Source organism: Pleurodeles waltl, chromosome 6 (assembly GCF_031143425.1).
Source record: "Pleurodeles waltl isolate 20211129_DDA chromosome 6, aPleWal1.hap1.20221129, whole genome shotgun sequence".
Taxonomy (NCBI): Eukaryota; Metazoa; Chordata; class Amphibia; order Caudata; family Salamandridae; genus Pleurodeles; species Pleurodeles waltl.
Genome location: NC_090445.1, coordinates 605124994 through 605151849, shown reverse-complemented (window position 1 = coordinate 605151849; position 26856 = coordinate 605124994). Strand labels below are relative to the sequence as shown.

General features: G+C 46.8%; 1 protein-coding gene across 2 annotated transcripts in view; it reads right to left on the bottom strand.

Moving 5' to 3' along the window:
- Positions 1-26856, bottom strand: part of CELSR2 (cadherin EGF LAG seven-pass G-type receptor 2) — a 301695-nt gene that overhangs the window by 10106 nt on the left and 264733 nt on the right. For both annotated transcript variants that reach the window (XM_069238878.1, XM_069238877.1), the window contains exons 32-34: positions 6207-6380; positions 5865-6101; positions 2376-2622 (exon numbers count right to left, since the gene is read on the bottom strand). In XM_069238878.1, the coding sequence (XP_069094979.1) occupies positions 2376-2622; positions 5865-6101; positions 6207-6380 (658 nt within the window). The remainder of the gene's footprint in view (positions 1-2375; positions 2623-5864; positions 6102-6206; positions 6381-26856) is intronic.

Here is a 26856-nt window from a genome sequence, read left to right as displayed (position 1 = left end):
CTCTCAAAACCACATCGACCATGCCACCTTAATCACCAGGTTCAGATCAACTGGAATCTCAGGCTTGGCTCTGAAATGATCAACATCTTGTTTATGATATCATCTTCAAATTGTGGCCCTACCGCATTTATAAGTCCAAACCTAAATCTCTCAATTATGTTGTCCCTCAAGGTTGCATACTAACTCCCCTTATATTTAATATCTATATCTGTCTTCTAACCAAACATTTAACACAAATCATAGTGACATTTTATATGTACGCAGACGGCACCCACTTGATCTTCTGCTTTGCAAGCCACTGCCCTGCTACCCCTCACTCTGTCCCATGGCTTATATCTTGTAGGTTGCTGGATTTTGCAAGACTGTGTTACATTGAAGCCAACAAAAACCAAATTAATAATTGCCTCCACCTGTGCATTTAATGTCAATCTGTGTCCAGTCCATAGTAATGGGCCTCTGTGCCCCCTCTCTTCTGTAGTACAGAATCTGGGCATGCTTCTTGATATCAATCTTTCTTTTTGCCCTCATGTCACTAAAGTTTCAAGTGCCTGTTTTTCCAGCTAAAAATAATTCAGAATATCCTCCTGTTTATAGACAACAGATTGGACATCCCTGTTGTGATTGCATTCATACAATCCTATCTCAGTTTGGTAAGTCGACTCTTCTATTCACTCCTGCATAATCCATCAACCGACCTCAACTAATTCAAAACTGTGTGGCATACTCAATTTGTAAAGTGCTACATCCCATAACATTTTAACTTTTCTGAAGCAACTACATTGAATTCCACTTCTTTAAAGGATTGTTGTTAAGGCTATGGTCATGGTCCAGACAGCTCTCTATCAGGATTTCTAAGATGTATTGCTGCTACATGTAGCTCACGTAGGGTTTAACATAACCAAAGGTATAATGATCAACTTCCTTCTTCTGTCCGGAGAACAGGAACAGTCACTTTTGGTAAGCACGCTTTTTCAGTGACCACCACATGAAGTGGAACGCATTATCTTTAACTTTTCAATTTGAATTTCCATTCATGTGCTTCAGAAAGTTATTGAAAACCTTTTTATCCTCATATTAGTCTCTTCAACATCAATAAACCTTGATGCATGTGCTGTTTACAAGTGAACTAAAACATAATACATTACCTTCCATCTTTCAAATCCTTATTTTCCTCACAAACCCCTCTTCTCAAACACTTAACCTCCTTGACACTGAATCTTCTTTTGCTCACATCCCTCAATTTTTTAACTCCTGCTTCTAGCTCGATTGTCTCCCAACATCCCACATGCACAGCACTCTGTTACTCCCCAGCAAGGTTTTCCCTTTATAGATAACAATACATAGACTGACACACTCGAGAATGGCTCTGTTTTTATGCTCCTTACTGCCAGCACAAATGCTGAATGAATATTTTTTTGTGTGCTACAATTAGGCAATATCGACTGAGTGTCCCTTCTAATGAGCTTTGAACAGAAACTCCTATGCAGGATTGTAGACTTAAATCAACACTGATGACTTTAAGAGGGAACATGGACATTTAGTACTGAAAATGGAGCAAGCAAAGATTTGGAGCCATTTACAAATTGCTGGAGTTTGTGTTGTTTGGTTTTCCAGAGGTTGAAAGGTAGCTGTAACCAAGTAGCTCATTGTTATTTGGAGCAGCCTAGCCACAGCGTAAGTAATTATGCTCTGGACAGGCATCAGGTGCCAGTATCTTAAAACGTTTTGAATATGTGCACAGTGCACTCCCAGACGTTCAAAATGTTGAGGGTCACCAATGATGATATCCTTCCTATCATGCAATGGTAATAAGTAGCATATTTCACTCCGTGCATATGGTTTTTTGTCCTGCTGTTTTTCCATCTGCATTAGTCACAGAGATATTTACCCATAACGTGTGTGTGTCTGTGTGTTTTAAAACCTCTACCTTTATCAACTTTTTAAAAGCCTGTAACTTCCTTGCCTAAAACCCTAATTCAATTCTAAAGCAGTCCCCGAACTTGTGACCTCCTGGTTATTTTGGCGCTATGAATCTGAACTAACAGGGTTATTTTTTTTTTTACCCTCCACAGACCCTCTAGACCAAGGGGCTACAAGTACAAATAAAGGGGCTGATTACGACCTTGGCGGAGGGGATTACTCCATCACAAAGGTGACGGATATCCCACCCGCCATATTACAAGTTCCATGGGATATGATGGAACTTGTAATATGCGGGTGGGATATCTGTCACATTTGTGACAGAGTAATACCCTCTGCCAAGGTCGTAATCAGGCCCAAAGTGTTATTGCAATGCTATGCTATCAAGAAAGGAGAACAGTAGAGAGTTTTGAGATAAAGGAGACAGTAAGAGGTTACTGTAATGAGATACTTACTCTGAGCCTGAAGAGTCCTCATCCATATTGCCTGCTTTAATGCTCATTGCAATCGGCGTCATGCCATTGAGCTGCTCCTGCAGACTCTGTTTGGGCCGTGGAAAGCCTGCATTGCGACTGCCATCACTGCCAGATGAAGCCCGGGAGGACACTACCCCAGCCTTCTGGTTGGACAGCTCATTGTGTATCCGGTTGATACTGTTCTTCTCGGAGATAGTGGGCAAGGCCTTCTTCTTCTTCAGAATTCCTGCAAAGAGAAAGGGTTGCCAAATGGTTAATCAAAGAGACTGCAGCAGAAAGATGGACAATGTATTCTGCAAATAAAGCATTACCATATTCCATTATTCTCAATTCAATGGATGTCTGGTATGATAATTTCTGTTTTATACCATCCTTGTTCAGGACTCCGGGCTCCCCAGCAAAGCCACTGATTTTACTCAAAACACAGCACCATTACCCTTGTTAGAAACATCCTGACAGCAGTTTTTCATTTCCTCCCTTGTTTCTTCCTCTGCCCTCTTTGAGCATACATGTCCCAATGCCAAAAGACTAGTCTCCAAACCCTGAGTAGCTCCCCAGAATAAGAGGAGGATGGACATCTATGGCAGCCTTGTGAGTAGTTGCAATTAATCTGTCAATACCCAAATCCACCTCTAACACCAAAAGCGAACACCTCGCGAGGGATAGGACAACTATAAATTCAATCATCAAATTATCATCTACAGGTCAACTAAATCAAGAGCTTTTATTGGTCCAAAGATTGATAAAGGCAATGCCTTGTTGGTTGGGACTTGTACAGAGTTATCAAGTTGCAGGATTTTACAAAACTTTGCATGACGAGCAGCCAATAATCTATGTGAGCCTGCTCGTACTGCTTCTGCTTGCCCAAAAATGCACTGCTTACAATTGACCTCTCAAATTAGCTTTAATACTCTAATTGTAACACACAGAGTGTTGTTGGGCAATACCCAAGCTCATATGGAACAAAGTTTTTATATACCAGGTGTCTACAATCAGTAGCTCTCACATACCTTCTAAGTAGCTGGCCTCGAGTTCATCTTTAAATAAGCAAAGCACATGGTCCCATTTTTAAGCCTAAGAGAAGGCAGTGCTTACATGATTATCATTAGGCTGCATAATAAGAAGTGCTGAGTCAGATTTATGGGGCAGACTAGGGCAGAGAGGCGAAGAACTGAAGTATTTAACTCTTAAATAAAAGTCCTTTTAGACTCAATATTACAAGCGTGAGAACAAAATGATGTTTCTGAATGCTTTTCAATTGGAGAAAATAAAAATGAAAAGTTACCTTAATTATTAACTCTTCATTTCAATTTTCTCTCATTTCAATGTGTCACATTTACAAGCAGCACACCTTTTGCTCCAGTGGCCAATAGACACTGTACCATATTTATAACTGAAAAAGTATATATTTTTTTTAAATGAGAGAAATGTAAAGCAAAGAAACCTTTTTCTATGAAACATTAAGTCTTAATGTCTTTCTCCAATTTTAAATGAGCCAATTACGTCTTAATGTTTTATGAAGAATGTTTCTTCACTGAAAAATTCCTCCCATTTAGCAAATGTATTTTTCTGTTGTAAATTTGCACCATGTCTACAGACCACTGGGAGCAAGATGCCTGGTGTTTGTAAAAGTGACACTTGGAAATGGGCGAAAATCCATATAAACAAAGTTAACTCTTCAGTTGAATTTTCTTGACACAGTGCCATATTTATAAGTGAAAAATACAGCCATTATTTTAAGTGGTAGAAATTTAAAGTGCAGAAAAATGTTCCATATTCTGAACATTTTTGCAGAACGTGTTTCTACACTTTAAATTTCTCCCATTTAAACAAATATTTGTATGTTTGTGTTATTCATCTAACGGTGCCACGTATGGTGAAAGGCAGTGGTTCCCAACCTTTTGACTTCTGTGGACCCCCACTTTACCATTACTTGAGCCTGGGGACCCCCACTGAATCTTTATTGGAATCCGGGGACCCCCCACTGAGTGATTACTGAAAGCTGGGGACCTAATCTGTTAATATTATTTATTTTTCTAAGCTGTCGCGGACCCCCTGAGGAGGCTTCGCGGACCCCAGGGGTCCCCGGACCACAGGTTGGGAACCACTGGTGAAAGGTATATCCTGTACCACAAGTACATACAATACAGTCTCTCAATCACACACACATATGCACATGTTCATACATCCCCCCCAAAGGACCATGCTCTCACTGACACAAATGGTAGCCCTATCATAGTGCCCCTAGTCAAAGTCTTTTGTTCAAAACATAGTATCTGGCTCGATGGACATTAGGTTTAAAGTCAATTAAGCTGGATGTGGGGGCAACTGGTAACAATGCGCAAGTTGCTTACCCTTCAGTAGCTCACAATGACTTTCACTGATCAGAAGTAGCTCTCACTACAGAAAAGGTTGAAGACCCCTGGTCTATACACTTCCACAAGATAGCCTTGAGACCAATGGTTAAACCATTTGTTGGTGCTATCTGATGGGGAAAAAGGTAGGGAGCAGATTTTGTTTAGTTATTATCTGCGACTTCTACTACTGCTTTAGAAAAACCACTAAGACCCACTTGTCAGGTGTCTTCTCTTGGCTCATCATATCACTTAAATATGGGTTTCTGATCTTTCATAACTATCTAATTGATTGAGATGTGATGATGTGGTTTGGTCATCTTCTGTGAGCTGTAAAATATTCTTTCAAAGATGACTGGACTCACTGGTCATTCTTAAAAATGCCAAGCAGCACCACTTTATACCTGCCACGTTATAGCCCTTTATCCATGAACTTCCCAATGCGCCACCTCCATTAGCTGCAGCAGGCCAGTTCTTCCACACGAAAGTCTCATTAAAAAGGAGAGTCAACCTGAATGCTTTTTAAGGGTATTTTTGTCAATGTCATGATTTCCTTATGCCTTCCTATCCTCTCTGGGACCATAACTAGGATCATAACTCAATCCAACAGCATGCACAGATATCACAAGTTCAAGATTTAGGAGAGATTTAGCCTTACAGAGATACTAAAGGTTCAGGGCAACAAGATATACATTAACATGCAGAAGTAGTTATAAGGCAATGGCCAATGCCATTTTTTCACAATGTTACTCAAGTTACATCAACATTACAAACCTTTGAAATTAAGTCACCCTTCAGAGTTACATAGCACTTTCAAGTTTAGATCATAGCAGAGATATTCATAAGATCAAACAGATTAACACCCTCACATCTAAACAGAAACTATTTCTCAATTTACATAATTTTTACAGGTTGATACCTAACTTTTGTTAAACTACATGGACGGAGCCACATAGTTCACTGTACATTGTTGAGAATTAGATATACTGGTTTTCAGCAGCATCCCAAGCCCTCAGTGTTCTATATTAAAATGACATAATGTATAGGACTTCTGGATGGATTGCCCACACACAGAATTAATAGCAGGACTTGCATTTCACTGATGTGCACTTACCTTTCTGGGGATGACCGATGACACTGGCCTGTGTCACCAGCGTGCAATCTTTGTGGATGATATCCCCATTCTCTTTGGGCTTCTCCTCCAGAAGGCCAACCTTTTCTGGTGACAACTCTGCCTTGGTTACAGTCTCCACCTTCAGTTTCTCAGAGCCAGTCTGCCCTTCACTCTCACTTGCTGTGGTCACAAACTCCCCTGGCCAGTAGGGTTTAGTCTGTCCTGTAAGGTTATCCACTTGAGAAAGAAGAGAAGCGAGATTAAGTCAGAAATTAGGCCTTTGAGATACCTAAGAAAATACTCTTAATTTTGAGGTTCTCTGATTCACACATCACTTATCACCTTTCGGAGTACTGTTTAGTGGTTGCTTCTCACTGTTGGAGCATAGCAGATTTTCCCAGCACGGCTCTCCTGCAAACTCTTCATCTTCATCACTGTCAGAGGAATGTGTTGAGGCATAGGAGCCACTCTGATCATCCTCCATTGAGAGATCGCTATCAGAGTCTGAGTCAGGCCCTGCAGACCAACAAAGTCACAATTATTGCAGAAAATCTGGGGTAAGAACAGCTTCAATAGACAAAATGTCTTTGGATTTTACCTCAGGGCCTGATGCAGAGGTTGGTTGATCGGTTCTCTGTCACAAATGTGATGAACATCCTGCCCTCATTATTGCAAGTGCATTACATCCTAATGCACTTATAATAAGGCAGACAGAATATGCATCATGTTTGTGATGCAGTTTCCAACCCGCCAAATTCTAAATCCGGCCCTAAAAGATTAAGGAGTACAACACAGAATGGATGTGCATTTGTACTTTGGTGATATTGTTTATGGTTAACTTGAAGCCGTATGTGATCCATCTACACAACCCTCTAGACACTTATAATACTTCATGACAATAATACTGTACTCCTAAGGAAGGCCCTGGACACGCCTGGAAAAACAGCCCTTAAAAACATACGGTAATAAAATTCTCACTTATAAGCACATGAAGATCATTCCTTGTACCAAAAATAAAATGAGAAATCCACTTCTTTCTCAACCACACTGTCTTGCCTGTAAACACCCTTCAGGTACAAACTCAAGTCTTGAGGATTTGGATCCAGCTGGGGCTTCTCAAGGACCATTCACATTTTTCTTAAAACTGAAATTGATGCATTGTATGCTAAGAGTCTTTTTTGAAGATCTGTAAGCATGAAAGAGTGTTTCATAACTACACTTATGAATATGAATGAATGTGCAACTTATATAGTGCACTGCCACTCTGAGGAGTATCCTGGCGCTCTGCACCTTTTCTGAAATTTCCAGAAGCAGCAAACCATTACACCTGATTAAAAAGCCACATTTTCAACTTCTTTCTTAACTGAACGGTGGCTGAAAAGGTCCACAGCTCCAAAGGCAAGTTGTTCCAGGTTGCAGGCCCTACAAAGGAGAAGGGCTTACCGCCCGCCCTAGAACGCCTGATTCTAGGGATGTTCGTTAAAAAGGCATTGGCCGTGTGCAGGCACCTTGAAGGAGCATAGAAACGATTCCTACCGCCTAAGTACCCTGCACCAGACTGATGAAGGGCTCTGTGGACAAAGACGAGAGTCTTAAATAAAATCCTCCTTGGCGCGCTGTAAGTTACAGGGACAAATGATCTCAGCGGTACGGCCAAGAGAGTGCAGGATGCTGCTTTTTTGATCACCTGCAATTTGTCAGACAAATATTCAGGGAGGCCCAGATACAAGGCATTGCCACAGTCCAACCTTGATATTATAGGTACCTGTATGACCAGTTTCCTGGATGACACAGAGAGAAAGTGTAAAAACTGTCTTAAAATACGCAACAGTCCAAAACGGATCACTACCACCATATTAACCTGTGGTGAAAAATAAGGGGGTAGTTATCAATTTTAATGCCCAGATTCTTTACTGAGTTCACCTGCCGTCCGGAGGAGGGCGTCTGCGGGCCAAAAGGTCGCCATGTCTCAGGGGCCTCCATGCCAAAGAAAAGAAACTCTGTCTTTTCTGCATTACATTTGAGCTGAAGTTGCACAAGCCATTTAAAGATGGCTGACAGGCACAGCACTCTCTGATTTTTTCCCCCTGGGAAAAATGTGTCCCTATCCCAGGAAAAAAGTAACTGGGTGTCATTAGCATATGAAATTATTTTTGCTCCCAGAGCCTCGGCTAGTAGGGGAAGTGGAGTAAGATAAATGTTCAATAGAGTGGGGCTCAGAGCTGAGCCCTGTGGCACTTCCACTCGCAGTTCCCGAAACCCAGATGCAAAAGGAGGAATCCAGACCTCTTGACCTCGTCCCTCCAGGAACTAAGCTAGCCAGTCCAATGCTGAATTTGCAATTCCAACAGACTGAACGCTGATTAGGACTGAGGCATGGGTACCAATTCGAAGGCTGCAGAAAGATCTAACATAATTAACACTGCCTTCCCTCCAATTTCTAACGTGCAACTGATTAAATCTGGCACCTCGACTAGCACCATCTCCGTGCTAAAGCTAGGCTGAAAGCCTGACTGGCTCAGATGTACTATATTACTGCTTTCTAGGGGTTGAGAGAGCTGACGATTGACATGTTTCTTAAGAATTTTAGATAAAGCTGGAAGCAGAGATATGGTTCTTTAGTTGGATTGTTCACCTGGGTCTGTCAAGAGTTTCTTCAACAAAGGTAAGATTTTAGCCCGTTTCCAGGCGTGAGGCACTAATGTGGCTGATAAAGAATCATTTAAAGGTTTATTGGCCAGGGGATTAATGACACTTGCCCCTAGCACAAAGATGTTGGGGGAGGAGGAAAGGGGGAAACGGTCCGCCAGGGATCCACATTTTATGCCACATATGTCAGTAAACGATTCTTCCAGGGGGATCGGTTCAAACCTGGACAGAGTTGCAGTGGGCGTATATATATATTGCAACCGCATACAATCTCCTTCAATTGCAGACTAGAGAAGAGAATGGCCTGAATGGTGATGTTCTTGTTCGGAAAGTAGTGTGCTAGTTGTTTGTACCATTCAGCTGGGGGTTCCTGACGCCTAGAACTGGCTTTAGGGGACATTAAGTTGTGCACAATTGTAAAGATTTGTCTGGACTTATTTTCCACCCTTTAAACTCTATCTTCCAAGTAGACTTTTTCTGCAAATTTGACCTCCTTGTAATATTTCTTTAAAGCCTTGTAAGGAAATGCCTCCTTGGCATGGTTGCCCCCTGACTTTTTGCCTTTGCTGATGCTATGTTTACAATTGAAAGTGTGCTGAGGCCTGCTAACCAGGCCCCAGCACCAGTGTTCTTTCCCTAACCTGTACTTTTGTACCCACAATTGGCAGACCCTGGCATCCAGATAAGTCCCTTGTATCTGGTACTTCTAGTACCAAGGGCCCTGATGCCAAGGAAGGTCTCTAAGGGCTGCAGCATGTCTTATGCCACCCTGGAGACCTCTCACTCAGCACAGACACACTGCTTGCCAGCTTGTGTGTGCTAGTGAGGACAAAACGAGTAAGTCGACATGGCACTCCCCTCAGGGTGCCATGCCAGCCTCTCACTGCCTATGCAGTATAGGTAAGACACCCCTCTAGCAGGCCTTACAGCCCTAAGGCAGGGTGCACTATACCATAGGTGAGGGTACCAGTGCATGAGCATGGTACCCCTACAGTGTCTAAACAAAACCTTAGACATTGTAAGTGCAGGGTAGCCATAAGAGTATATGGTCTGGGAGTCTGTCAAACACGAACTCCACAGCACCATAATGGCTACACTGAAAACTGGGAAGTTTGGTATCAAACTTCTCAGCACAATAAATGCACACTGATGCCAGTGTACATTTTATTGTAAAATACACCACAGAGGGCACCTTAGAGGTGCCCCCTGAAACTTAACCGACTGTCTGTGTAGGCTGACTAGTTCCAGCAGCCTGCCACACCAGAGACATGTTGCTGGCCCCATGGGGAGAGTGCCTTTGTCACTCTGAGGCCAGTAACAAAGCCTGCACTGGGTGGAGATGCTAACACCTCCCCCAGGCAGGAACTGTGACACCTGGCGGTGAGCCTCAAAGGCTCACCCCTTTGTCACAGCCCAGCAGGGCACTCCAGCTTAGTGGAGTTGCCCGCCCCCTCCGGCCACGGCCCCCACTTTTGGCGGCAAGGCTGGAGGGAACAAAGAAAGCAACAAGGAGGAGTCACTGCCCAGTCAGGACAGCCCCTAAGGTGTCCTGAGCTGAAGTGACTCTAACTTTTAGAAATCCTCCATCTTGCAGATGGAGGATTCCCCCAATAGGGTTAGGATTGTGACCCCCTCCCCTTGGGAGGAGGCACAAAGAGGGTGTACCCACCCTCAGGGCTAGTAGCCATTGGCTACTAACCCCCCAGACCTAAACACGCCCTTAAATTTAGTATTTAAGGGCTACCCTGAACCCTAGAAAATTAGATTCCTGCAACTACAAGAAGAAGGACCGCCTAGCTGAAAACCCCTGCAGAGGAAGACCAGAAGACGACAACTGCCTTGGCTCCAGAAACTCACCGGCCTGTCTCCTGCCTTCCAAAGATCCTGCTCCAGCGACGCCTTCCAAAGGGACCAGCGACCTCGACATCCTCTGAGGACTGCCCCTGCTTCGAAAAGACAAGAAACTCCCGAGGACAGCGGACCTGCTCCAAGAAAGGCTGCAACTTTGTTTCCAGCAGCCTTGAAAGAACCCTGCAAGCTCCCCGCAAGAAGCGTGAGACTTGCAACACTGCACCCGGCGACCCCGACTCGGCTGGTGGAGATCCAACACCTCAGGAGGGACCCCAGGACTACTCTGATACTGTGAGTACCAAAACCTGTCCCCCCTGAGCCCCCACAGCGCCGCCTGCAGAGGGAATCCCGAGGCTTCCCCTGACCGCGACTCTTTGAATCCAAAGTCCCGACGCCTGGGAGAGACCCTGCACCCGCAGCCCCCAGGACCTGAAGGACCGGACTTTCACTGGAGAAGTGACCCCCAGGAGTCCCTCTCCCTAGTGGAGGTTTCCCCGAGGAACCCCCCCCTTGCCTGCCTGCAGCGCTGAAGAGATCCCGAGATCTCTCATAAACTAACATTGCGAACCCGACGCTTGTTTCTACACTGCACCCGGCCGCCCCCGCGCCGCTGAGGGTGAAATTTCTGTGTGGGCTTGTGTCCCCCCCGGTGCCCTACAAAACCCCTCTGGTCTGCCCTCCGAAGACGCGGGTACTTACCTGCAAGCAGACCGGAACCGGGGCACCCCCTTCTCTCCATTCTAGCCTATGTGTTTTGGGCACCACTTTGAACTCTGCACCTGACCGGCCCTGAGCTGCTGGTGTGGTGACTTTGGGGTTGCTCTGAACCCCCAACGGTGGGCTACCTTGGACCAAGAACTGAACCCTGTAAGTGTCCTACTTACCTGGTAAAACTAACAAAAACTTACCTCCCCCAGGAACTGTGAAAATTGCACTAAGTGTCCACTTTTAAAACAGCTATTTGTCAATAACTTGAAAAGTATACATGCAATTTTTATGATTTAAAGTTCCTAATGTACTTACCTGCAATACCTTTCAAACAAGATATTACATGTTAAATTTGAACCTGTGGTTCTTAAAATAAACTAAGAAAAGATATTTTTCTATACAAAAACCTATTGGCTGGATTTGTCTCTGAGTGTGTGTACCTCATTTATTGTCTATGTGTATGTACAACAAATGCTTAACACTACTCCTTGGATAAGCCTACTGCTCGACCACACTACCACAAAATAGAGCATTAGTATTATCTCTTTTTACCACTATTTTACCTCTAAGGGGAACCCTTGGACTCTGTGCATGCTATTCCTTACTTTGAAATAGCACATACAGAGCCAACTTCCTACATTGGTGGATCAGCGGTGGGGTACAAGACTTTGCATTTGCTGGACTACTCAGCCAATACCTGATCACACGACAAATTCCAAAATTGTCATTAGAAATTGATTTTTGCAATTTGAAAAGTTTTCTAAATTCTTAAAAGACCTGCTAGGGCCTTGTGTTAGATCCTGTTTAGCATTTCTTTTAGAGTTTAAAAGTTTGTAAAAGTTTGAATTAGATTCTAGAACCAGTTGTAGATTTTTAAAAAAGTATTCCAACTTTTAGAAACAAAATGTCTAGCACAGATGTGACTGTGGTGGAACTCGACACCACACCTTACCTCCATCTTAAGATGAGGGAGCTAAGGTCACTCTGTAAAATAAAGAAAATAACAATGGGCCCCAAACCTACCAAAATACAGCTCCAGGAGCTTTTGGCAGAGTTTGAAAAGGCCAACCCCTCTGAGGGTGGCAACTCAGAGGAAGAGGGTAGTGACTTGGAGGACAATTCCCCCCTACCAGTCCTATCTAGGGAGAACAGGGTCCCTCAAACCCTAACTCCAAAAATAATAGTCAGAGATGCTGGTTCCCTCACAGGAGAGACCAACACCTCTGAAATCACTGAGGATAACCCCAGTGAAGAGGACATCCAGTTAGCCAGGATGGCCAAAAGATTGGCTTTGGAAAGACAGATCCTAGCCATAGAGAGGGAAAGACAAGAGATGGGCCTAGGACCCATCAATGGTGGCAGCAACATAAATAGGGTCAGAGATTCTCCTGACATGTTGAAAATCCCTAAAGGGATTGTAACTAAATATGAAGATGGTGATGACATCACCAAATGGTTCACAGCTTTTGAAAGGGCTTGTGTAACCAGAAAAGTGAACAGATCTCACTGGGGTGCTCTCCTTTGGGAAATGTTCACAGGAAAGTGTAGGGATAGACTCCTCACACTCTCTGGACAAGATGCAGAATCTTATGACCTCATGAAGGGTACCCTGATTGAGGGCTTTGGATTCTCCACTGAGGAGTATAGGATTAGATTCAGGGGGGCTCAAAAATCCTCGAGCCAGACCTGGGTTGACTTTGTAGACTACTCAGTGAAAACACTAGATGGTTGGATTCAAGGCAGTGGTGTAAGTAATTATGATGGGCTGTACAATTTATTTGTGAAAGAACACCTATTAAGTAATTGTTTCAATGATAAACTGCATCAGCATCTGGTAGACCTAGGACCAATTTCTCCCCAAGAATTGGGAAAGAAGGCGGACCATTGGGTCAAGACAAGGGTGTCCAAGACTTCAACAGGGGGTGACCAAAAGAAAGGGGTCACAAAGACTCCCCAGGGGAAGGGTGATGAGACAACCAAAACTAAAAATAGTAAAGAGTCTTCTACAGGCCCCCAAAAACCTGCACAGGAGGGTGGGCCCAGAGCCTCTTCACAAAACAATGGGTACAAGGGTAAAAACTTTGATCCCAAAAAGGCCTGGTGTCATAGCTGTAAACAGCATGGACACCAAACTGGAGACAAGGCCTGTCCCAAGAAAGGTTCCACTCCAAACTCCCATCCAGGTAACACTGGTATGGCTAGTCTCCAAGTGGGATCAACAGTGTGCCCAGAGCAAATCAGGGTCCACACTGAAGCTACTCTAGTTTCTGAGGGTGGGGTGGATTTAGCCACACTAGCTGTCTGGCCGCCTAACATGCAAAAATACAGACAGCAACTCTTAATTAATGGGACTAGAATAGAGGGCCTGAGGGATACAGGTGCCAGTGTGTAAGGAAATGCCTCCTTGGCATGGTTGCCCCCTGACTTTTTGCCTTTGCTGATGCTATGTTTACAATTGAAAGTGTGCTGAGGCCTGCTAACCAGGCCCCAGCACCAGTGTTCTTTCCCTAACCTGTACTTTTGTATCCACAATTGGCAGACCCTGGCATCCAGATAAGTCCCTTGTAACTGGTACTTCTAGTACCAAGGGCCCTGATGCCAAGGAAGGTCTCTAAGGGCTGCAGCATGTCTTATGCCACCCTGGAGACCCCTCACTCAGCACAGACACACTGCTTGCCAGCTTGTGTGTGCTAGTGAGGACAAAACGAGTAAGTCGACATGGCACTCCCCTCAGGGTGCCATGCCAGCCTCTCACTGCCTATGCAGTATAGGTAAGCCACCCCTCTAGCAGGCCTTACAGCCCTAAGGCAGGGTGCACTATACCATAGGTGAGGGTACCAGTGCATGAGCATGGTACCCCTACAGTGTCTAAACAAAACCTTAGACATTGTAAGTGCAGGGTAGCCATAAGAGTATATGGTCTGGGAGTCTGTCAAACACGAACTCCACAGCACCATAATGGCTACACTGAAAACTGGGAAGTTTGGTACCAAACTTCTCAGCACAATAAATGCACACTGATGCCAGTGTACATTTTATTGTAAAATACACCCCAGAGGGCACCTTAGAGGTGCCCCCTGAAACTTAACCGACTATCTGTGTAGGCTGACTAGTTTTAGCAGCCTGCCACAAACCGAGACATGTTGCTGGCCCCATGGGGAGAGTGCCTTTGTCACTCTGAGGCCAGTAACAAAGCCTGCACTGGGTGGAGATGCTAACACCTCCCCCAGGCAGGAATTGTCACACCTGGCGGTGAGCCTCAAAGGCTCACCTCCTTTGTGCCAACCCAGCAGGACACTCCAGCTAGTGGAGTTGCCCGCCCCCTCCGGCCAGGCCCCACTTTTGGCGGCAAGGCCGGAGAAAATAATGAGAAAAACAAGGAGGAGTCACTGGCCAGTCAGGACAGCCCCTAAGGTGTCCTGAGCTGAGGTGACTCTAACTTTTAGAAATCCTCCATCTTGCAGATGGAGGATTCCCCCAATAGGGTTAGGATTGTGACCCCCTCCCCTTGGGAGGAGGCACAAAGAGGGTGTACCCACCCTCAGGGCTAGTAGCCATTGGCTACTAACCCCCCAGACCTAAACACGCCCTTAAATCTAGTATTTAAGGGCTACCCTGAACCCTAGAAAATTAGATTCCTGCAACTACAAGAAGAAGGACTGCCTAGCTGAAAAACCCCTGCAGAGGAAGACCAGAAGACGACAACTGCCTTGGCTCCAGAAACTCACCGGCCTGTCTCCTGCCTTCCAAAGATCCTGCTCCAGCGACGCCTTCCAAAGGGACCAGCGACCTCGACATCCTCTGAGGACTGCCCCTGCTTCGAAAAGACAAGAAACTCCCGAGGACAGCGGACCTGCTCCAAGAAAAGCTGCAACTTTGTTTCCAGCAGCTTTAAAGAACCCTGCAAGCTCCCCGCAAAAGGCGTGAGACTTGCAACACTGCACCCGGCGACCCCGACTCGGCTGGTGGCGATCCAACACCTCAGGAGGGACCCCAGGACTACTCTAAGACTGTGAGTACAAAAACCTGTCCCCCCTGAGCCCCCACAGCGCCGCCTGCAGAGGGAATCCCGAGGCTTCCCCTGACCGCGACTCTTTGAATCCAAAGTCCCGACACCTGGGAGAGACCCTGCACCCGCAGCCCCCAGGACCTGAAGGACCGGACATTCACTGGAGGAGTGACCCCCAGGAGTCCCTCTCCCTTGCCCAAGTGGAGGTTTCCCCGAGGAACCCCCCCCTTGCCTGCCTGCAGCGCTGAAGAGATCCCTAGATCTCCCATTGACTTCCATTACAAACCCGACGCTTGTTTCTACACTGCACCCGGCCGCCCCCGCGCTGCTGAGGGTGAAATTTCTGTGTGGGCTTGTGCCCCCCCCGGTGCCCTACAAAACCCCCCTGGTCTGCCCTCCGAAGACGCGGGTACTTACCTGCCAGCAGACCAGAACCGGGGCACCCCCTTCTCTCCATTCTAGCCTATGTGTTTTGGGCACCACTTTGAACTCTGCACCTGACCGGCCCTGAGCTGCTGGTGTGGTAACTTTGGGGTTGCTCTGAACCCCCAACGGTGGGCTACCTGGGACCGAGAACTAAGCCCTGTAAGTGTCTTACTTACCTGGTTAACCTAACAAATACTTACCTCCCCTAGGAACTGTGAAAATTGCACTAAGTGTCCACTTTTAAAACAGCTATTTGTGAATAACTTGAAAAGTATACATGCAATTTTGATGATTTGAAGTTCCTAAAGTACTTACCTGCAATACCTTTCGAATGAGATATTACATGTAGAATTTGAACCTGTGGTTCTTAAAATAAACTAAGAAAAGATATTTTTCTATATAAAAACCTATTGGCTGGATTTGTCTCTGAGTGTGTGTACCTCATTTATTGTCTATGTGTATGTACAACAAATGCTTAACACTACTCCTTGGATAAGCCTACTGCTCGACCACACTACCACAAAATAGAGCATTAGTATTATCTATTTTTACCACTATTTTACCTCTAAGGGGAACCCTTGGACTCTGTGCATGCTATTCCTTACTTTGAAATAGCACATACAGAGCCAACTTCCTACATTGGTGGATCAGCGGTGGGGTACAAGACTTTGCATTTGCTGGACTACTCAGCCAATACCTGATCACACGACAAATTCCAAAATTGTCATTAGAAATTGATTTTTGCAATTTGAAAAGTTTTCTAAATTCTTAAAAGACCTGCTAGGGCCTTGTGTTAGATCCTGTTTAGCATTTCTTTTAGAGTTTAAAAGTTTGTAAAAGTTTGAATTAGATTCTAGAACCAGTTTTAGATTCTTAAAAAGTATTCCAACTTTTAGAAGCAAAATGTCTAGCACAGATGTGACTGTGGTGGAACTCGACACCACACCTTACCTCCATCTTAAGATGAGGGAGCTAAGGTCACTCTGTAAAATAAAGAAAATAACAATGGGCCCCAAACCTACCAAAATACAGCTCCAGGAGCTTTTGGCAGAGTTTGAAAAGGCCAACCCCTCTGAGGGTGGCAACTCAGAGGAAGAGGATAGTGACTTGGAGGACAATTCCCCCATACCAATCCTATCTAGGGAGAACAGAGTCCCTCAAACCCTGACTCCAAAAATAATAGTCAGAGATGCTGGTTCCCTCACAGGAGAGACCAACACCTCTGAAATCACTGAGGATAGCCCCAGTGAAGAGGACATCCAGTTAGCCAGGATGGCCAAAAGATTGGCTTTGGAAAGACAGATCCTAGCCATAGAGAGGGAAAGACAAGAGATGGGCCTAGGACCCATCAATGGTGGCAGCAACATAAATAGGGTCAGAGATTCTCCTGACATGTTGAAAATCCCCAAAGGGATTGTAACTAAATATGAAGATGGTGATGACATCACCAAATGGTTCACAGCTTTTGAGAGGGCTTGTGTAACCAGAAAAGTGAACAGATCTCACTGGGGTGCTCTCCTTTGGGAAATGTTCACAGGAAAGTGTAGGGATAGACTCCTCACACTCTCTGGACAAGATGCAGAATCTTATGACCTCATGAAGGGTACCCTGATTGAGGGCTTTGGATTCTCCACTGAGGAGTACAGGATTAGGTTCAGGGGGGCTCAAAAATCCTCGAGCCAGACCTGGGTTGACTTTGTTGACTACTCAGTGAAAACACTAGATGGTTGGATTCAAGGCAGTGGTGTAAGTAATTATGATGGGCTGTACAATTTATTTGTGAAAGAACACCTGTTAAGTAATTGTTTCAATGATAAACTGCATCAGCATCTGGTAGACCTAGGACCAATTTCTCCCCAAGAATTGGGAAAGAAGGCGGACCATTGGGTCAAGACAAGGGTGTCCAAGACTTCAACAGGGGGTGACCAAAAGAAAGGGGTCACAAAGACTCCCCAGCAGAAGGGTGATGAGACAACCAAAACTAAAAATAGTAAAGAGTCTTCTACAGGCCCCCAAAAACCTGCACAGGAGGGTGGGCCCAGAGCCTCTTCACAAAACAATGGGTACAAGGGTAAAAACTTTGATCCCAAAAAGGCCTGGTGTCATAGCTGTAAACAGCATGGACACCAAACTGGAGACAAGGCCTGTCCCAAGAAAGGTTCCACTCCAAACTCCCATCCAGGTAACACTGGTATGGCTAGTCTCCAAGTGGGATCAACAGTGTGCCCAGAGCAAATCAGGGTCCACACTGAAGCTACTCTAGTTTCTGAGGGTGGGGTGGATTTAGCCACACTAGCTGTCTGGCCGCCTAACATGCAAAAATACAGACAGCAACTCTTAATTAATGGGACTAGAATAGAGGGCCTGAGGGATACAGGTGCCAGTGTCACCATGGTGACAGAGAAACTGGTTTCCCCTGGCCAATACCTGACTGGAAAAACTTACACAGTCACCAACGCTGACAATCAGAGAAAAGTACATCCCATGGCAATGGTTACTTTAGAATGGGGAGGGGTCAATGGCCTGAAACAGGTGGTGGTCTCCTCAAATATCCCAGTGGACTGTCTGCTTGGAAATGACCTGGAGTCCTCAGCATGGGCTGAGGTAGAACTAAAAACCCATGCAGCAATGCTGGGTATCCCTGAACTGGTGTGTGTGAAAACAAGAGCACAATGCAAGGCACAGGGTGAAAAAGTAGAGCTGGAGTCTGGAAAAATGGCCCAGCCTACCAAGAGAACAGGAAAGTCAGTTGGGAAACCAACTGCAACACAGCAAAAGAAAGGGAACCTCTCTTCTCAGGAAGAAGTTCTGCCCTCTGAGGGAACTGAGCCTTTGGAGCTTGAACCTTATCAGGTTGAGCTCTTAGGCCCAGGGGGACCCTCAAGGGAAGAGCTGTGTAAGGGACAAGAAACCTGTCCCTCTCTTGAAGGCCTTAGGCAGCAAGCTGCTGAAGAGTCCAAAGGCAAGAAAAATGGAACACATAGGGTCTATTGGGAAGATGGGCTCCTGTACACTGAGGCCAGAGACCCCAAACCTGGTGCCACTAGGAGAGTGGTAGTGCCTCAGCTGTTCAGAGAGTTCATCCTAACATTGGCCCATGACATTCCCCTTGCTGGACATTTGGGACAAACCAAGACGTGGGAGAGGTTAGTCAACCACTTCTACTGGCCCAATATGTCCAACATGGTTAAGGAGTTTTGCCTCTCCTGCCCCACCTGTCAAGCCAGTGGTAAGACAGGTGGGCATCCAAAGGCCCCCCTCATTCCACTTCCAGTGGTGGGGGTGCCCTTTGAAAGAGTGGGTGTGGACATAGTTGGTCCACTGGAACCTCCCACAGCCTCAGGAAATATGTATATCCTGGTAGTAGTGGATCATGCTACCAGGTATCCTGAAGCTATTCCCCTTAGGTCGACTACTGCCCCTGCAGTAGCCAAGGCCCTCATTGGTATCTTTACCAGAGTGGGTTTCCCTAAGGAGGTGGTGTCTGACAGAGGTACCAACTTCATGTCAGCATACCTAAAGCACATGTGGAATGAGTGTGGAGTGACTTATAAATTCACTACACCATACCATCCACAAACTAATGGCTTGGTTGAGAGATTCAACAAGACATTAAAAGGCATGATCATGGGGCTCCCAGAAAAACTCAAAAGGAGATGGGATGTCCTCTTGCCATGTCTGCTCTTCGCTTACAGGGAGGTACCACAGAAGGGAGTAGGGTTCTCACCCTTTGAACTTCTGTTTGGTCATCCTGTAAGGGGACCACTTGCCCTTGTTAAAGAAGGCTGGGAGAGACCTCTCCATGAGCCTAAACAGGACATAGTGGACTATGTACTTGGCCTTCGCTCTAGAATGGCAGAGTACATGGAAAAGGCAACCAAAAACCTTGAGGCCAGCCAACAGCTCCAGAAGTTTTGGTATGACCAAAAGGCTGCACTGGTTGAGTTCCAACCAGGGCAGAAAGTCTGGGTTCTGGAGCCTGTGGCTCCCAGGGCACTCCAGGACAAATGGAGTGGCCCTTACCCAATACTAGAAAGGAAGAGTCAGGTCACCTACCTGGTGGACCTGGGCACAAGCAGGAGCCCCAAGAGGGTGATCCATGTGAACCGCCTTAAGCTCTTCCATGACAGAGCTGATGTGAATCTGTTGATGGTAACAGATGAGGATCAGGAGGCAGAGAGTGAACCTCTCCCTGATCTTCTGTCATCAGACCCAAAAGATGGCACAGTAGATGGAGTGATCTACTCAGACACCCTCTCTGGCCAACAGCAGGCTGATTGTAGGAGAGTCCTACAACAGTTTCCTGAGCTTTTCTCCCTAACCCCTGGTCAGACACACCTGTGTACCCATGATGTGGACACAGGAGACAGCATGCCTGTCAAGAACAAAATCTTCAGACAGTCTGACCATATTAAGGAAAGCATCAAGGTGGAAGTCCACAAGATGCTGGAATTGGGAGTGATTGAGCGCTCTGACAGCCCCTGGGCTAGCCCAGTGGTCTTAGTCCCCAAACCTCACACTAAAGATGGAAAGAAAGAGATGAGGTTTTGTGTGGACTACAGAGGGCTCAACTCTGTCACCAAGACAGATGCCCATCCAATTCCAAGAGCTGATGAGCTCATTGATAAGTTAGGTGCTGCCAAATTTCTAAGTACCTTTGACTTGACAGCAGGGTACTGGCAAATAAAAATGGCACCTGGAGCAAAAGAAAAGACAGCATTCTCCACACCTGATGGGCATTATCAGTTTACTGTTATGCCCTTTGGTTTAAAGAATGCCCCTGCCACCTTCCAAAGGTTGGTGAATCAAGTCCTTGCTGGCTTGGAGTCCTTTAGCACAGCTTATCTTGATGATATTGCTGTCTTTAGCTCCACCTGGCAGGATCACCTGGTCCACCTGAAGAAGGTTTTGAAGGCTCTGCAATCTGCAGGCCTCTCTATCAAGGCATCCAAATGCCAGATAGGGCAGGGAACTGTGGTTTACTTGGGCCACCTTGTAGGTGGAGGCCAAGTTCAGCCACTCCAACCCAAGATCCAGACCATTCTGGACTGGGTAGCTCCAAAAACCCAGACTCAAGTCAGGGCATTCCTTGGCTTGACTGGGTACTACAGGAGGTTTGTGAAGGGATATGGATCCATTGTGACAGCCCTCACTGAGCTCACCTCCAAGAAAATGCCCAAGAAAGTGAACTGGACTGTGGACTGCCAACAGGCCTTTGACACCCTGAAACAAGCAATGTGCTCAGCACCAGTTCTCAAAGCTCCCGATTATTCTAAGCAGTTCATTGTGCAGACTGATGCCTCTGAACATGGGATAGGGGCAGTTTTGTCCCAAACAAATGATGATGGCCTTGACCAGCCTGTTGCTTTCATTAGCAGGAGGTTACTCCCCAGGGAGCAGCGTTGGAGTGCCATTGAGAGGGAGGCCTTTGCTGTGGTTTGGTCCCTGAAGAAGCTGAGACCATACCTCTTTGGGACTCACTTCCTAGTTCAAACTGACCACAGACCTCTCAAATGGCTGATGCAAATGAAAGGTGAAAACCCTAAACTGTTGAGGTGGTCCATCTCCCTACAGGGAATGGACTTTATAGTGGAACACAGACCTGGGACTGCCCATGCCAATGCAGATGGCCTTTCCAGGTTCTTCCACTTAGAAAATGAAGACTCTCTTGGGAAAGGTTAGTCTCATCCTCTTTCGTTTGGGGGGGGGTTGTGTAAGGAAATGCCTCCTTGGCATGGTTGCCCCCTGACTTTTTGCCTTTGCTGATGCTATGTTTACAATTGAAAGTGTGCTGAGGCCTGCTAACCAGGCCCCAGCACCAGTGTTCTTTCCCTAACCTGTACTTTTGTATCCACAATTGGCAGACCCTGGCATCCAGATAAGTCCCTTGTAACTGGTACTTCTAGTACCAAGGGCCCTGATGCCAAGGAAGGTCTCTAAGGGCTGCAGCATGTCTTATGCCACCCTGGAGACCCCTCACTCAGCACAGACACACTGCTTGCCAGCTTGTGTGTGCTAGTGAGGACAAAACGAGTAAGTCGACATGGCACTCCCCTCAGGGTGCCATGCCAGCCTCTCACTGCCTATGCAGTATAGGTAAGCCACCCCTCTAGCAGGCCTTACAGCCCTAAGGCAGGGTGCACTATACCATAGGTGAGGGTACCAGTGCATGAGCATGGTACCCCTACAGTGTCTAAACAAAACCTTAGACATTGTAAGTGCAGGGTAGCCATAAGAGTATATGGTCTGGGAGTCTGTCAAACACGAACTCCACAGCACCATAATGGCTACACTGAAAACTGGGAAGTTTGGTACCAAACTTCTCAGCACAATAAATGCACACTGATGCCAGTGTACATTTTATTGTAAAATACACCCCAGAGGGCACCTTAGAGGTGCCCCCTGAAACTTAACCGACTATCTGTGTAGGCTGACTAGTTTTAGCAGCCTGCCACAAACCGAGACATGTTGCTGGCCCCATGGGGAGAGTGCCTTTGTCACTCTGAGGCCAGTAACAAAGCCTGCACTGGGTGGAGATGCTAACACCTCCCCCAGGCAGGAATTGTCACACCTGGCGGTGAGCCTCAAAGGCTCACCTCCTTTGTGCCAACCCAGCAGGACACTCCAGCTAGTGGAGTTGCCCGCCCCCTCCGGCCAGGCCCCACTTTTGGCGGCAAGGCCGGAGAAAATAATGAGAAAAACAAGGAGGAGTCACTGGCCAGTCAGGACAGCCCCTAAGGTGTCCTGAGCTGAGGTGACTCTAACTTTTAGAAATCCTCCATCTTGCAGATGGAGGATTCCCCCAATAGGGTTAGGATTGTGACCCCCTCCCCTTGGGAGGAGGCACAAAGAGGGTGTACCCACCCTCAGGGCTAGTAGCCATTGGCTACTAACCCCCCAGACCTAAACACGCCCTTAAATTTAGTATTTAAGGGCTACCCTGAACCCTAGAAAATTAGATTCCTGCAACTACAAGAAGAAGGACTGCCTAGCTGAAAAACCCCTGCAGAGGAAGACCAGAAGACGACAACTGCCTTGGCTCCAGAAACTCACCGGCCTGTCTCCTGCCTTCCAAAGATCCTGCTCCAGCGACGCCTTCCAAAGGGACCAGCGACCTCGACATCCTCTGAGGACTGCCCCTGCTTCGAAAAGACAAGAAACTCCCGAGGACAGCGGACCTGCTCCAAGAAAAGCTGCAACTTTGTTTCCAGCAGCTTTAAAGAACCCTGCAAGCTCCCCGCAAAAGGCGTGAGACTTGCAACACTGCACCCGGCGACCCCGACTCGGCTGGTGGCGATCCAACACCTCAGGAGGGACCCCAGGACTACTCTAAGACTGTGAGTACAAAAACCTGTCCCCCCTGAGCCCCCACAGCGCCGCCTGCAGAGGGAATCCCGAGGCTTCCCCTGACCGCGACTCTTTGAATCCAAAGTCCCGACACCTGGGAGAGACCCTGCACCCGCAGCCCCCAGGACCTGAAGGACCGGACATTCACTGGAGGAGTGACCCCCAGGAGTCCCTCTCCCTTGCCCAAGTGGAGGTTTCCCCGAGGAACCCCCCCCTTGCCTGCCTGCAGCGCTGAAGAGATCCCTAGATCTCCCATTGACTTCCATTACAAACCCGACGCTTGTTTCTACACTGCACCCGGCCGCCCCCGCGCTGCTGAGGGTGAAATTTCTGTGTGGGCTTGTGCCCCCCCCGGTGCCCTACAAAACCCCCCTGGTCTGCCCTCCGAAGACGCGGGTACTTACCTGCCAGCAGACCGGAACCGGGGCACCCCCTTCTCTCCATTCTAGCCTATGTGTTTTGGGCACCACTTTGAACTCTGCACCTGACCGGCCCTGAGCTGCTGGTGTGGTAACTTTGGGGTTGCTCTGAACCCCCAACGGTGGGCTACCTGGGACCGAGAACTAAGCCCTGTAAGTGTCTTACTTACCTGGTTAACCTAACAAATACTTACCTCCCCTAGGAACTGTGAAAATTGCACTAAGTGTCCACTTTTAAAACAGCTATTTGTGAATAACTTGAAAAGTATACATGCAATTTTGATGATTTGAAGTTCCTAAAGTACTTACCTGCAATACCTTTCGAATGAGATATTACATGTAGAATTTGAACCTGTGGTTCTTAAAATAAACTAAGAAAAGATATTTTTCTATATAAAAACCTATTGGCTGGATTTGTCTCTGAGTGTGTGTACCTCATTTATTGTCTATGTGTATGTACAACAAATGCTTAACACTACTCCTTGGATAAGCCTACTGCTCGACCACACTACCACAAAATAGAGCATTAGTATTATCTATTTTTACCACTATTTTACCTCTAAGGGGAACCCTTGGACTCTGTGCATGCTATTCCTTACTTTGAAATAGCACATACAGAGCCAACTTCCTACACAGTGTCACCATGGTGACAGAGAAACTGGTTTCCCCTGGCCAATACCTGACTGGAAAAACTTACACAGTCACCAACGCTGACAATCAGAGAAAAGTACATCCCATGGCAATGATTACTTTAGAATGGGGAGGGGTCAATGGCCTGAAACAGGTGGTGGTCTCCTCAAATATCCCAGTGGACTGTCTGCTTGGAAATGACCTGGAGTCCTCAGCATGGGCTGAGGTAGAACTAAAAACCCATGCAGCAATGCTGGGTATCCCTGAACTGGTGTGTGTGAAAACAAGAGCACAATGCAAGGCACAGGGTGAATAAGTAGAGCTGGAGTCTGGAAGAATGACCCAGCCTACCAAGAGAACAGGAAAGTCAGTTGGGAAACCAACTGCAACACAGCAAAAGAAAGGGAACCTCTCTTCTCAGGAAGAAGTTCTGCCCTCTGAGGGAACTGAGCCTTTGGGGCTTGAACCTTATCAGGTTGAGCTCTTAGGCCCAGGGGGACCCTCAAGGGAGGAGCTGTGTAAGGGACAAGAAACCTGTCCCTCTCTTGAAGGCCTTAGGCAGCAAGCTGCTGAAGAGTCCAAGGGCAAGAAAAATGGAACACATAGGGTCTATTGGGAAGATGGACTCCTGTACACTGAGGCCAGAGACCCCAAACCTGGTGCCACTAGGAGAGTGGTAGTGCCTCAGCTGTTCAGAGAGTTCATCCTAACATTGGCCCATGACATTCCCCTTGCTGGACATTTGGGACAAACCAAGACGTGGGAGAGGTTAGTCAACCACTTCTACTGGCCCAATATGTCCAACATGGTTAAGGAGTTTTGCCTCTCCTGCCCCACCTGTCAAGCCAGTGGTAAGACAGGTGGGCACCCAAAGGCCCCCCTCATTCCACTCCCAGTGGTGGGGGTCCCCTTTGAAAGAGTGGGTGTGGACATAGTTGGTCCACTGGAACCTCCCACAGCCTCAGGAAATATGTATATCCTGGTAGTAGTGGATCATGCTACCAGGTATCCTGAAGCTATTCCCCTTAGGTCGACTACTGCCCCTGCAGTAGCCAAGGCCCTCATTGGTATCTTTACCAGAGTGGGTTTCCCTAAGGAGGTGGTGTCTGACAGAGGTACCAACTTCATGTCAGCATACCTGAAACATATGTGGAATGAGTGTGGAGTGACTTATAAATTCACTACACCTTACCATCCACAAACTAATGGCTTAGTTGAGAGATTCAACAAGACATTAAAGGGCATGATCATGGGGCTCCCAGAAAAACTCAAAAGGAGATGGGATGTCCTCTTGCCATGTCTGCTTTTCGCTTACAGAGAGGTGCCACAGAAGGGAGTAGGATTCTCACCCTTTGAACTTCTGTTTGGTCATCCTGTAAGAGGACCACTTTCTCTTGTTAAAGAAGGCTGGGAGAGACCTCTCCATGAGCCTAAACAAGACATAGTGGACTATGTACTTGGCCTTCGCTCTAGAATGGCAGAGTACATGGAAAAGGCAACCAAAAACCTTGAGGCCAGCCAACAGCTCCAGAAGTTTTGGTATGACCAAAAGGCTGCACTGGTTGAGTTCCAACCAGGGCAGAAAGTCTGGGTTCTGGAGCCTGTGGCTCCCAGGGCACTCCAGGACAAATGGAGTGGCCCTTACCCAGTACTAGAAAGGAAGAGTCAGGTCACCTACCTGGTGGACCTGGGCACAAGCAGGAGCCCCAAGAGGGTGATCCATGTGAACCGCCTTAAGCTCTTCCATGACAGGGCTGATGTGAATCTGTTGATGGTAACAGATGAGGATCAGGAGGCAGAGAGTGAACCTCTCCCTGATCTTCTGTCATCAGACCCCAAAGATGGCACAGTAGATGGAGTGATCTACTCAGACACCCTCTCTGGCCAACAGCAAGCTGATTGTAGGAGAGTCCTACAACAGTTTCCTGAACTCTTCTCCTTAACCCCTGGTCAGACACACCTGTGTACCCATGATGTGGACACAGGAGACAGCATGCCTGTCAAGAACAAAATCTTTAGACAATCTGACCATGTTAAGGAAAGCATCAAGGTGGAAGTCCACAAGATGCTGGAATTGGGAGTAATTGAGCGCTCTGACAGCCCCTGGGCTAGCCCAGTGGTCTTAGTCCCCAAACCCCACACCAAAGATGGAAAGAAAGAGATGAGGTTTTGTGTGGACTACAGAGGGCTCAATTCTGTCACCAAGACAGATGCTCATCCAATTCCAAGAGCTGATGAGCTCATAGATAAATTAGGTGCTGCCAAATTCTTAAGTACCTTTGACTTGACAGCAGGGTACTGGCAAATAAAAATGGCACCTGGAGCAAACGAGAAAACAGCATTCTCCACACCTGATGGGCATTATCAGTTTACTGTTATGCCCTTTGGTTTAAAGAATGCCCCTGCCACCTTCCAAAGGTTGGTGAATCAAGTCCTTGCTGGCTTGGAGTCCTTTAGCACAGCTTATCTTGATGATATTGCTGTCTTTAGCTCCACCTGGCAGGATCACCTGGTCCACCTGAAGAAGGTTTTGAAGGCTCTGCAATCTGCAGGCCTCTCTATCAAGGCATCCAAATGCCAGATAGGGCAGGGAACTGTGGTTTACTTGGGACACCTTGTAGGTGGAGGCCAAGTTCAGCCACTCCAACCCAAGATCCAGACTATTCTGGACTGGGTAGCTCCAAAAACCCAGACTCAAGTCAGGGCATTCCTTGGCTTGACTGGGTATTACAGGAGGTTTGTGAAGGGATATGGATCCATTGTGACAGCCCTCACTGAACTCACCTCCAAGAAAATGCCCAAGAAAGTGAACTGGACTGTGGAATGCCAACAGGCCTTTGACACCCTGAAACAGGCAATGTGCTCAGCACCAGTTCTAAAAGCTCCAGATTATTCTAAGCAGTTCATTGTGCAGACTGATGCCTCTGAACATGGGATAGGGGCAGTTTTGTCC